Genomic DNA, 12,461 nt, shown 5'->3' with positions numbered 1-12,461 from the left:
GGTGACGTAGTGCTGAAAGTGACGGGGGCACCCGGCCAGAGACACAGCAGCACTGCACAGCCCCAAACTAGCGTTCAACTAACCGCTAAACTGCACGGAACTGAAGAGTATTTCTATGGATCCGAAGCGCGTCAACAGCGGAAAAGCAGCGCGCATAGAGCCGAAGTGATGGCTGGACTTTCCCCCGCCCTCGGCGTTACACCGGCGGTCTGAGCAAAGCGCAGCAGCACGCCCCCCCCCTCCCCAGCGGAGCCTCCGTAGACGAGGAGAGTGAGAGAGAGGCTGTTTCGATCTATGAGGTACGCTCCCCGGCGCTTTTACACCAGGACATGCACATGTAACAGATTGCTCTTCCGAACGGGCCGGCTCCACACAGACAGGCAGCTGCGAGCGAACATGGGCTGTATCAGCTCCAGATCGCCAGTTGGTAAGAGTTGTTTTCATCGCTTTCCTATAAAGCACGCTGCTGGAGGGAAGCCTTCAGCTTTTCGCCTGGTTTGTTTTGGTGCACCCCTTTGCGGGTGCAGAGGCTATGTATGTGTGAATTTGGGTGCTTGTCGCCAGTGCACAGCATGCTGTGCCCGAACGCTGAGTCATAGCCTATCATGCTTTATAGCCACTGAATAAGGCACATTTAAATCTAAATCTAGTCAGTTTAGCTGTCAGGTATTATAGAGACTTGGGTCTGCTGGCGGTTCCATTATTACAGGGAGGCGAGGGTGGGTATTTTGGTTTGGTTTGGTGGGGCTGAGGGGCTGCAGCCTAAACATCGCGATGCTTCGAGAGACTTTGCAAGAATCTTTTTGGTGTGAGCACGCCAGTCAGAGGCAGAGGAGACAGACAGACAGACAGACAGACAGACAGACAGACACATTGCTCTTCACATTGAGGGACGCAGGCGCTGCAGCTACTAAACGGCTTTTATTAGTTAGTGTTTGTGACGAGAAGCCTCTCCTCCGGACGCGATGGTTCTGACGGCGCTGACCCAGTTTAGCTGCAAGGTAGGGCCGCTTTCCTCTTCTCCTTCCGCCGTGTGTGTGTGTGCCAGTGCGGCATGCAGCCTGGCTTCTGATCACTCGCTATTTCAAAGCATTCCGGAATAACATCGCCTTGAAAGTAAAACGCAGAGATTTTCAGCTCGCACTCCGACTCCGGAGATGTCCAATTTAACATTATTATTATTATTATTATTATTATTATTATTATTATTATTATTATTATTATGAACAACAACAACAACAATTATAATAATACTATAATAATAATATTAATATAATAAAAACAATCATGTTTTATTTGTAAGCACTTTATATCGTACTCAAAGACACAATTTGCAACAGTTATTTTTTTTAATGGACTCCATCACTGCTCACACACACACACACACACACACACACACACACACACACACACACACACACACACACAGAGCAATGGATAATTTGCTTGTTGCCAAGAAACAAGCTCCCTGTTGCTGCTGCATTTCTTCGTGCTGGCGCGGTTGTTTACCATACTCTGCCTGTCTGCCATCTGAATGTCACCGATGCCCCGCATCCTCTCCATCCTCTCTCTCCATGCTTTCCCCACCTGTGACATGATGTGTATCCACACTCCAGATATCCATCCTCATATCACTGTTATTTATTAGACTGACGGGTCTCCTCCATAAATCACACCTGCACACACCATCCATCCATGTATGTATGCATGTATGTATGTATGTATGTACAGTATGTATGTCTTCCCTAGACGAGCATATCTGCTTGTTTTGTTTCCTCGCTGGTGATGTGAACGTGACGTGCAACCTTCGTCTGACACCTTGTGATTGAACCCGTATATAGATGAATAGGGACTGGAGGAGCCTGTAATTGGTTATGTAATCTGTCGCTCCTGCAGTCACTTGATGATTATGGCGCCTTGTCCCCTAGTCTCCTTGTCCCCTAGTCTCCTTGTCCCCTAGTCTCCTTGTCACGGAGTGCGTAAGGACATAGTCCCCCCCCCCCCCCCCCCCCCACACACACACACACATATACAAACAATGTGGTTAATAGCTGCCACCTGTTTGACGCACATATTTATCCCTGCATATGTGACATCGGACTGCTGCGGGTCTTGACCTAATTGTGTTGATTCCCTCATAAGTCCCTCAGAGAGCCTAAAAGACATGGCAGATAGAGAGAGAGAGAGATGCACAGCCATGCTCTCTCTCTCTATCTGCTGTTTCCACGACAACGGGACTACAGAGAGAGAGAGAGAGAGAGAGAGACACAGAGAGACTGAAGTGCAAAAAAAAAAACATGTAACCTGCTATACTGACTTCTCGCTTTGAGGGAAGAGGAGACAAATCGAGCGCTCGGGCTCCGTTTCAGCGAGATCACAGTCAGGGGAAAGAGATTAATTATGATCGAAAGGCGTCAAGCAAATTAACAAATTAGCCACAGATGGAGGACGACCGCGGGGCCTCCTCACCGGAGCCGCTCGCTCGCTCGCTCGGTGCGGAGAGGAGACAAGCCGCAGGTTGCAGCAGTCCTGATTGTCCGATGTGAAAATAAGCGTTCAGTCTGACCATCATCTCAGTCTGACCATCATCTCAAATGCAAGACTGTATAAGCCTCTGCTTCAGATTGCAGCAGCAACTCTAACATTAAGGCTATATCAGGATGTGTTGTGTGTTTTTATGCTGTATGTTCATTTGAGCCCCATTCCATGTTAGGCCTCCATATATCCATATAACGTCAGTCGCTGGTCTGACTCGAGGTCACGGCTGTCTTGGACGTAGACGACAACAACATGCAATGACTTCACGGACTCGTGCACTGCCGACCCTGCAGGAGCCATGATGGAAGTCATTGCAGATGAAGTTGTTGCACCATGTTGTGAAAAGTATGTCAGTGTGTTGCGTGAAAAGCCGGCGTTGCACTGTATTAGGTGAGCCATCAGATTGTGTGACCGGCAGGGTTTTTAGTTTAGCTTTAGGCATGACCAGTGAGATGGTTAGGTTTAAGGTTAGGGTTAGGCTTAGGGTTATGTTTAGGCATGACCAGTGAGACCGTTAGGTTTAAGGTTAGGGTTAGGGTTAGGGTTATGTTTAGGCATGACCAGTGAGATGGTTAGGTTTAAGGTTAGGGTTAGGCTTAGGGTTATGTTTAGGCATGACCAGTGAGACCGTTAGGTTTAAGGTTAGGGTTAGGGTTAGGGTTATGTTTAGGCATGACCAGTGAGATGGTTAGGGTTAAGGTTAGGGTTAGGGTTATGTTTAGGCATGACCAGTGAGATGGTTAGGTTTAAGGTTAGGGTTATGTTTAGGCATGACCAGTGAGATGGTTAGGTTTAAGGTTAGGGTTAGGGTTATGTTTAGGCATGACCAGTGAGATGGTTAGGTTTAAGGTTAGGGTTAGGCTTAGGGTTATGTTTAGGCATGACCAGTGAGACCGTTAGGGTTAAGGTTAGGGTTAGGGTTATGTTTAGGCATGACCAGTGAGACCGTTAGGGTTAAGGTTAGGGTTATGTTTAGGCATGACCAGTGAGATGGTTAGGTTTAAGGTTAGGGTTAGGCTTAGGGTTATGTTTAGGCATGACCAGTGAGACCGTTAGGGTTAAGGTTAGGGTTAGGGTTATGTTTAGGCATGACCAGTGAGACCGTTAGGGTTAAGGTTAGGGTTAGGGTTATGTTTAGGCATGACCAGTGAGACCGTTAGGGTTAAGGTTAGGGTTAGGGTTATGTTTAGGCATGACCAGTGAGACCGTTAGGGTTAAGGTTAGGGTTAGGGTTAGGGTTATGTTTAGGCATGACCAGTGAGACCGTTAGGGTTAAGGTTAGGCTTAGGGTTATGTTTAGGCATGACCAGTGAGATGGTTAGGGTTAGGCTTAGGGTTATGTTTAGGCATGACCAGTGAGATGGTTAGGGTTAGGCTTAGGGTTATGTTTAGGCATGACCAGTGAGATGGTTAGGGTTAGGCTTAGGGTTATGTTTAGGCATGACCAGTGAGATGGTTAGGTTTAAGGTTAGGGTTAGGGTTAGGGTTATGTTTAGGCATGACCAGTGAGACCGTTAGGGTTAGGGTCAGAATATCAGGGGAGGTCACAGAATCCGATGGGTCACCAAATACGGTGTAACCGAAATCTGTGCCCGCCGAAATGTGTGAACGCAGAGGCTGCTTGTTGCTGGCTATAGTACAGTGTGGTTAGATAATTTCTCAACGCTGCTGTCTGAAATGGTAAAATAATGGATTCTTTCCCCCATAAGAAGCAATGCGCTCACACATTTCGGTGTCCACAGATTTCGGTGTAACACCTTTTAAACGCGCTCATCGATGGAGGACGACCAGTGAGACCGTTAGGGTTAAGGTTAGGGTTAGGGTTAGGGTTATGTTTAGGCATGACCAGTGAGACCGTTAGGGTTAAGGTTAGGCTTAGGGTTATGTTTAGGCATGACCAGTGAGATGGTTAGGGTTAGGCTTAGGGTTATGTTTAGGCATGACCAGTGAGATGGTTAGGGTTAGGCTTAGGGTTATGTTTAGGCATGACCAGTGAGATGGTTAGGGTTAGGCTTAGGGTTATGTTTAGGCATGACCAGTGAGATGGTTAGGTTTAAGGTTAGGGTTAGGGTTAGGGTTATGTTTAGGCATGACCAGTGAGACCGTTAGGGTTAGGGTCAGAATATCAGGGGAGGTCACAGAATCCGATGGGTCACCAAATACGGTGTAACCGAAATCTGTGCCCGCCGAAATGTGTGAACGCAGAGGCTGCTTGTTGCTGGCTATAGTACAGTGTGGTTAGATAATTTCTCAACGCTGCTGTCTGAAATGGTAAAATAATGGATTCTTTCCCCCATAAGAAGCAATGCGCTCACACATTTCGGTGTCCACAGATTTCGGTGTAACACCTTTTAAACGCGCTCATCAAATGAAGCGGCTGAGCTTGGGCTCGGGAGAGAGACAGACAAGCGTCTCGCCTCTCTCTCTCAAAACTCAAAACTCCTGCCACGGCTGCGGCGGCGACTCCTGCGAAATGCGAGCATTTCCTGCCAATCAGGCGCTGCTGACGTGTCACCGTAGAATCCCACCGGGCTCCACCAGGCCGGGGGGGGGCGGCGCCGGCCCCATGCAACGGGCTCAAATGACTCCAACGACCGCCACACAACTCTGGACATCCATCTAATACGAGAGCGCATCTTTCACTCCTCGGAACAATACTTTCATTAACCCAAGGTGGCCTAGATCTCCACGATACAAAACACCGGCGGGCATCTGATCTCATCACATCCAATTAAACAGGAGATATTGAATCCTTGCTGGTGGGCAACTTGAGCCCGCCGGCGCGCTAAACGCTCAGGTCTTTTGAACCGGGGGGAGGAGGAGGGTGAGTGAGTGATTGAGCTTGATATTGTGCTCAATATTAGAGATGAGATGGCTGCTGCTGCTGCTGCTGCTGCTGCTGCTGCTGCTGCCGGCCACTAATCGAGCGAGGAGTTGTAACTAGAAACGCCTCTCTGTTCTCTCTGCAGTGGAGGGCTGGAAAGAGGAGCCAGACACTGACATTTAGAGGGCCCACCTCTTTCGTCTTGTTTCACAAATCTGATTTGTGCACACGCACACACACACGCACACACAGGCACACACACACACGCACACACACACACACACACACACACACACACACATGCGTGGCGCGCGGCAGAGACCGCTCCAGTGGTCAAACCCGACGACAGGAGCTGTCCAAGGTGTGCTGAATCGCTCTGCCTAAAGTAAAGCAATTTCCCCCCCTAAAACTAAAAAGCTGCGACATGAATGGTTAGGATAGGAATACTAAACACTTTGTTGGAACATATATGTTTTTCAATCATCTTAATCGAAATGAAACAACACTTTTCAGAACAACCTGTTTCTGTTTCTAATCCATTGACAAAACGTTTCACAATCAGTGGCAATGCTAGTAGGAGCTGCTACTCCAGTGTTTTAGCATGATTAAGAAGAAAACAAAACAAGAACCTAAGTCAGATGAACCTGCCCCCGTGCATAAGAAGGTCTCTCTACCTCCGCTCTATCAGGCTCCATCAGCCTGTCAGGTCATGAGAAGCTCCATCAGCCTGTCAGGTCATGAGAAGCTCCATCAGCCTGTCAGGTCATGAGAAGCTCCATCAGCCTGTCAGGTCATGACGAGGGCACAATAGTTTAGTTTGAAAGGTTAATGTGGTGCAGTCAAGCGAAGAGGCCTATATATTATCCGCAGGCCGGTGGGAGAGGACTGCAGCCAGCAGGGTTTTGTGGGTGACATTTGCGCTCCGCGGTGCGCCCCGCGCGCCCTGCATCGTGCATCCGTTTGGCTCTGTTGGTGCAACATGGCATCACGGCGGGTTGTGTTGGCAGTCATGAAAATCTCATCTATACATTCCTCCACCCAAAGCCCCCTACTGCCCTTTTTCCCTTGCTCCATCCTGCCCCACCTCCACCCATATCTCTCTGGCCACTCCACATACACACCCCTCGAATCCCGAGATTCCTCCTCTAAAGCCTAAAACAGACGTGTTGGCTCCTGCTTCCGGCTACCCGTCTGTTCTTCACAGAGGAGAGAGTTGGTCAAAAACGGACATCCGCTGAAGGCGGGCACATCCGCTAATTTCTCCAATCACCTGCATCGGTTTTGTTTACATGTGTCGAATAACGAACTTCCTCCGGTCTGGTGTTTTTTTTTCTTTGGAAGATGACAACTTCCTCTGGCCAAATTGTAACGGGCTAAAGTACAGACTGTCTCTGGAGTATTCAAAGCTTGTGGAAGAGATAGACTGACTTGAGAGACTATATGCCCCCCCGCGGAGTCTAGATGTTGGAGCCAATGAGTCAGACAGATAGCCTCCCCTACTTAGCCTCTCAGCGGCTAATAGACTAGCGGTATGTAGCCTGTGTGTATAATCATGGGTAATGGGTCGGGTCACGGGTGTTATATGAACAGGTTGGGTCAGGTCCGGATTTGACTTGGAGATAATCATGGATAAGGGGTTTGGTCCGGTGCTGAGCTGTGCGGTTGTGGGTGCGGGCGTGTGCGGGTTTGGTCCGGTGCTGACCGGTGCGGGTGTGGGTGCGGGCGTGTGCGGGTGTGGGTGCGGGCGTGTGCGGGTGTGGGTGCGGGCGTGTGCGGGTGTGGGTGCGTGCGTGTGCGTGTGTGGGTGCGGGCGTGTGCGGGTGTGGGTGCGGGCGTGTGCGGGTGTGGGTGCGGGCGTGTGCGGGTGCGTGCGTGTGCGGGTGTGGGTGCGGGCGTGTGCGGGTGCGGGCGTGTGCGGGTGTGGGTGCGGGCGTGTGCGGGTGCGTGCGTGTGCGGGTGTGGGTGCGGGCGTGTGCGGGCGTGTGCGGGTGTGGGTGCGGGCGTGTGCGGGTGCGTGCGTGTGCGGGTGTGGGTGCGGGCGTGTGCGGGTGTGGGTGCGGGCGTGTGCGGGTGTGGGTGCGGGCGTGTGCGGGTGTGGGTGCGGGCGTGTGCGGGTGTGGGTGCGGGCGTGTGCGGGTGTGGGTGCGGGCGTGTGCGGGTGTGGGTGCGGGTGTGGGTGCGGGCGTGTGCGGGTGTGTGTGCGGGTGTGGGTGCGGGCATGTGCGGGTTTGCAAAACTGGACCTGCAAAGGACTCTGCTGCACCCTATGTGGCGCTGAAATACATTTGAAAGTCGTCCTGAGTGTCACCAAAAAATGGAACAAAAACGTGTCCATGGACACGATTCAATAGATTAAACAACGTGACTGTCAACACGAACTGGTTGGTTGGTGACGTGACCCGCTCACGTCACGTGACCCGCTCACGTCACATGACCCGCTCACGTCACGTGACCCGCTCACGTCACATGACCCGCTCACGTCACATGACCCGCTCACGTCACATGACCCGCTCACGTCACATGACCCGCTCACGTCACATGACCCGCTCCCATCAGAGGACGGGTTGTAGATGTAAATCAACAGGGCGGTAAAAATGGGGTGATGATACAGTAGTCCCTTATTCTGTGCTTCATGCGTTGTGCTGCTTCATTCCCTAAACGGATTCCCAGCTTCAGAACTTAGCGAGCAGGCCTGGGCCTGGGACCTGGGCCTGGGACCTGGGCCTGGGCCTGGGCCTGGGCCTGGGCTTGGGCCCGGGCTGCTGCCAGCGCCTTGCCTGCCTGCCTGCATGACGGGGCATGGCTGGAAAGTGCACGGACATAGATCCCCCCCCCACCCCTTCCAAGCCTATATTATCTCACTACAAGTACACCCTATATAGCATAGGGTGTGTACACTTTTATTAATAAGGGTTCCGTATGGTTCTTCAGAGTAGATCAACAAACACTAAAAAAAGAAGGGTTCTTCACATGGTTGGTTAGGCGATTGACAACTACAACAACTCAAACAAACCTATGATTTGTTAAAATGATAATACAACAGCTGGCATATTAGAATAAAGAACCCAGATCTGTTAGTCCTGCCGATTTGGCGCAATTCATACCTTCTTAAATGATTCTGTACAACAGTAGGCGATTACAAGATTTTGCACTTCACTAGGTTCTTAATTCTGATCTGACAGGTATTCGTGTTTCACCAAATCTCCTGTACACTGTAAGAACCACTCAGAACCCTCCTAACACTAAGAACCACTCAGAACCCTCCTAACACTAAGAAAGCTGTTTTCTAATTGGCTGGTAATCTTGATTGTTCTTTTTTCTTGTTTTTCTTTGGGGGACACTGCAGTGAGATACATCACGTGTTCATGGCCAGTGGCTGCCCTCTAGAGGCATGGGTTGGCATGGTGATTTCAACTACGCACGCAGGGATTCAACTGTAAAACTCATAGCAGATCATTCTTATTCCAATAAAAATATATATATATATAATATATTATGACAAATAATGTTTATTTGCCATGCATAATGACGACCAACTCAGTCGAAGCGTTCTTGTCATAATATATTTTGTTGTAATTATTTATTTGTTTGTTTGTTGGAGCAAGAATGTTACTATGAGTGTTACAGTTTGTTGTTCTTTTTCTATACCCTTCACGTGCGCTCTCTTCCTCCTGACAGTGGCGGGTGACGGTTCGTTGCGCGTGGACTGGAGCGCGGCGAGCTCCCTGTCTGACCTCACGCTCTTGGGAAACACGCGGACCTGCTTGGCGCGCAGACTGATTCTGACAGCACCTTTGGGAGCACTGGACTTCAGTGAGGTGCCGTGTTTTCTCTCACTTTGACACCCTTCTCTTACTCGGCACCGCTGTCCTCGACAGACACCTTGCTCTCCATGTCTCCTGCTCTTCAAATCACACAAGTTCAAGGTCCTTTTAGTTCAACTTGACAGTTGAAAGCAACGATTTAAGTGTTCATTATGACTCGCTGCAGGAAGCAGTCCAGATATTTGTGTTTTTTCTGTAGATTGTGTTTGCTCCCGATCACTTTTCTCTGCCTTTTTCAACCCTCATCGATTTAGTAATACAGTTTGGTTCATGTTTTACAGCAAACCAAACATAACTGTGCACTGTCAACCCGAAACAAAACATACAGGAAGCAGTTGTGCCCTGAGGAAGATTATTTTGAGGAATTTATTTAGTTACTTTTATTTCCAATAAAGAAACATTTCCTTGCACTTGACTACAGGTATTTCTTCGTTAGTGATGTTTGAATTCAGGAAGTCAGAGAAATCAGGTTCCATTGGCAGATCCTATAGGTACCGTAAATTCCGGACTATAAGGCGCACCGGTGTATAAGCCGCACCTGCAAAGTTGACTATTTTTTACATATATAAGCCGCACCGGACTATAAGCCGCGGGTGTTTTAATGGTATTTTTTTTTTTTTTTTTTTTTTTTTTATTGTGTTTTAACACATTCAGTGCCAGCGACGCCATATGGCGTCATTAGAAATTTACCGTACAGTGCCAGCGACGCCAAATGGCGTCATAACTCGATTTTTTTTTTTTGACGGGGGGGTGTCGATCTATGCCTCTTACATCGCCTCTTACAATATTCAGAGGTATTGAATGTGTCTAACCTATTTTACAGAACCCTTAGGTGGCGACAGCGCTCTCCAGATGAGAGAACGTGGAGTGAAACACACAGAAGAAGTCATTGGGGGGAAGGAAATCGCATCGCATCCGTCCGTATGCAGCGGCTTCATTGAAGCAACGTTTAGCTGTGCCCCTGCAGCAGCCAATCTGCTATCACAATTGAGCACCTCGATGTCCGCTGCAACAGCCTCCGTGTCCGCTGCAACACATGATCAGCCGTGGATTTGTTATTATTCTCAACTCGAAGCATGGGAGCTGGTACACGCGGCTGTAAAAAAGCAGGATCTAGCTGACTTTTTCAGTGCTGAGCACAGGCAGAGAAAACGAGAAAACAGCAGAGCAGAGAGACACTCCTCCCACAACGGGGGGGGGGGGGGGAGGAGGAGGGGGGGAGGTGGGCACGCAGAGCCAAGTACACAACACAGACCCAGACAGCAGGACAGGGTTGGCAAACGCAAGCCAGAATATCCGATGCCCACCAGCAGCAAAAGATCAGCAAGAAGCTGCAACCAGCAGCGCATGCAGGCGCCAGCGCTGCTGGTTTCAGCTAAAAATATTATTCTTCCAAACAAAATTCCCTTGCCTTCACTGTTTTATTGAAGGAAATTATTTTTGAGGTGTGACTACATCAGAAAATTAGCTTCAGAGTCAGTGATGTGCTTGAAATGTTTAATTTCACAAAAGGCTCATTATCTCAGCTCGTAGAAAAAAAGCTCTGTTTTTCGTTCGATCAAGCTATCTTCTCCGGCTCATAACTAAAGAACGGAAAATGGGATCAATAAACTTTTTTTTGCAGGTGATAGAAGAGAGTCTCATCGTTATTTGTGCGTGTTCAGTGTTTACATAGTAATTATTAAAGAAATTATATGACTGTTTTAAAATGCATTGCGGCCTATGTGGCACAGCAAGCAACCTTTTGCCCAAGGGCCGTGGCACTGAAAGTGTTAATGTTTAATTACCATATGTAAGGGTTCATGCACAGAGGGGATTGTCGGGAAAGAGATGGCTGTTTGAGGAAGCTCCCATTTATTAACATTTCAACAAAACAACATAACACAACACCACCTGTGTTGTTTTTTACAGTGCACACAGTGTCCGCGGTGTGGTGAAAAGAGGGCAAGAGAGGAAATTAAAACAGAAGTGGATTTATAGTTAGAAAGAGTGCTAAAAAAGAGAGATTTTTTTTTTTTTTTTTTTTTTTTTTTTTTTTAAATCCATAGATAAGCCGCACCGTTATATAAGCCGCAGGGGCCAAAAAAGGCCAAAAAACGGGAAAAAAGGTGCGGCTTATAGTCCGGAATTTACGGTACTAGGGTATTTACTGGCTGAAGGCTGAGGTGAACATATCTTTACTGGCTGAAGGCTGCGGTGAACATGAGAGAGAGAGAGAGAGAGAGAGAGAGAGAGAGAGAGAACCAGTCACCATTGATTACAGTAACTTCACCTGTGTTTCAACTGGCATGAGGGTGAGTCGATGATAACACAACTTTCATGTTTGGGCGAACTGTTCCTTTAAAGGCAAGGCAAGACACATCAAATGAAACCAAAAAGTGAATAAAAGGTCATGACGTGTTTTAGGGTTAGGTCCTAAACATCACCGTGGACCAACCAATAGAAACCTCTCGTTTTTAATCTAGAATTTGGACCAGCCAATAGGGACACATTGTTTTTAATCTAGACTTTGGACAAGCCAATAGGAACACTGTTTTTATTCTAAACTTTGGACCAGCCAGAATTCCAATCATATCTCAAAGTAGGCTATACTGTATATGAATGCAAGGAATAATGAAGCAGAGTTGGAAGGTGATATGTGTTACTTAGTATTACATTATGAAATATTACTTTTCCATTACATTGACTCTGCCTGTGTGTTTAGATGTTTACCTGTCCTGGACCATAGTTTCATCTGGGATAGAATGACTCAATGATGCTGCAAACCCTCAAGAAGAGCACTTTGATTGTTATGCAACAGGATGGGCTGCTACACTGTATATTGCATAGCTTCTGAGGCAGGCTATGAGTAGCTCATTATAACGTTGTTGTGCTACACTGTATATTGCATAGCTTCTGAGGCAGGCTATGAGTAGCTCATTATAACGTTGTTGGGGCACCTACCAGATAGGCCTAATCAAAGATGACAGTCGCTCTGAATTGAGTGCTCTTGGAACTCTGTAATTCGCCATGTGAAGCAGAAAATTATTTTCTCAACCTTTCGTGGTTTAATAATCGCCTAATTAACCAAGCCGTCTGAGAATTTAACATATGATTCAGCCCCGGGTTCTCTCTCTCCATACCCACCCCCCCATTAATGTTCACCAGTTAGTTTCTAATTATTTGTAAGTCATTCAGCGTAATTAGCAATTAATTTTTAATTCTGGGTTTTAAATGGAATCTCAGTGGCACAGAGTGTAATGCTTCTTCCTGTTGGACAAAATACAACTAAGCAT

The 12,461-nt window shown here is 48.0% G+C and overlaps 1 protein-coding gene across 1 annotated transcript in view; it reads left to right on the top strand.

Annotated features, from left to right (window-relative positions):
• Positions 1-396: 396 nt before the first annotated feature.
• LOC310776722 (protein FAM131A-like) overlaps positions 397-12,461 on the top strand; it is a gene marked incomplete at both ends in the record, with an annotated part of 56,721 nt that continues 44,656 nt past the window's right edge. Inside the window, 2 exons of the mRNA XM_083636884.1 lie at positions 397-427; positions 9,041-9,180. Of these exons, the coding sequence (XP_083493010.1) occupies positions 397-427; positions 9,041-9,180 (171 nt within the window). The remainder of the gene's footprint in view (positions 428-9,040; positions 9,181-12,461) is intronic.

The sequence above is a fragment of the Poromitra crassiceps genome (assembly GCF_964638095.1).
Source record: "Poromitra crassiceps genome assembly, chromosome: 5".
NCBI classification, from domain to species: Eukaryota; Metazoa; Chordata; class Actinopteri; order Beryciformes; family Melamphaidae; genus Poromitra; species Poromitra crassiceps.
The sequence above is the reverse complement of the archived record's forward strand: the minus strand, read 5'-3'. Positions and strand labels throughout refer to the sequence as shown.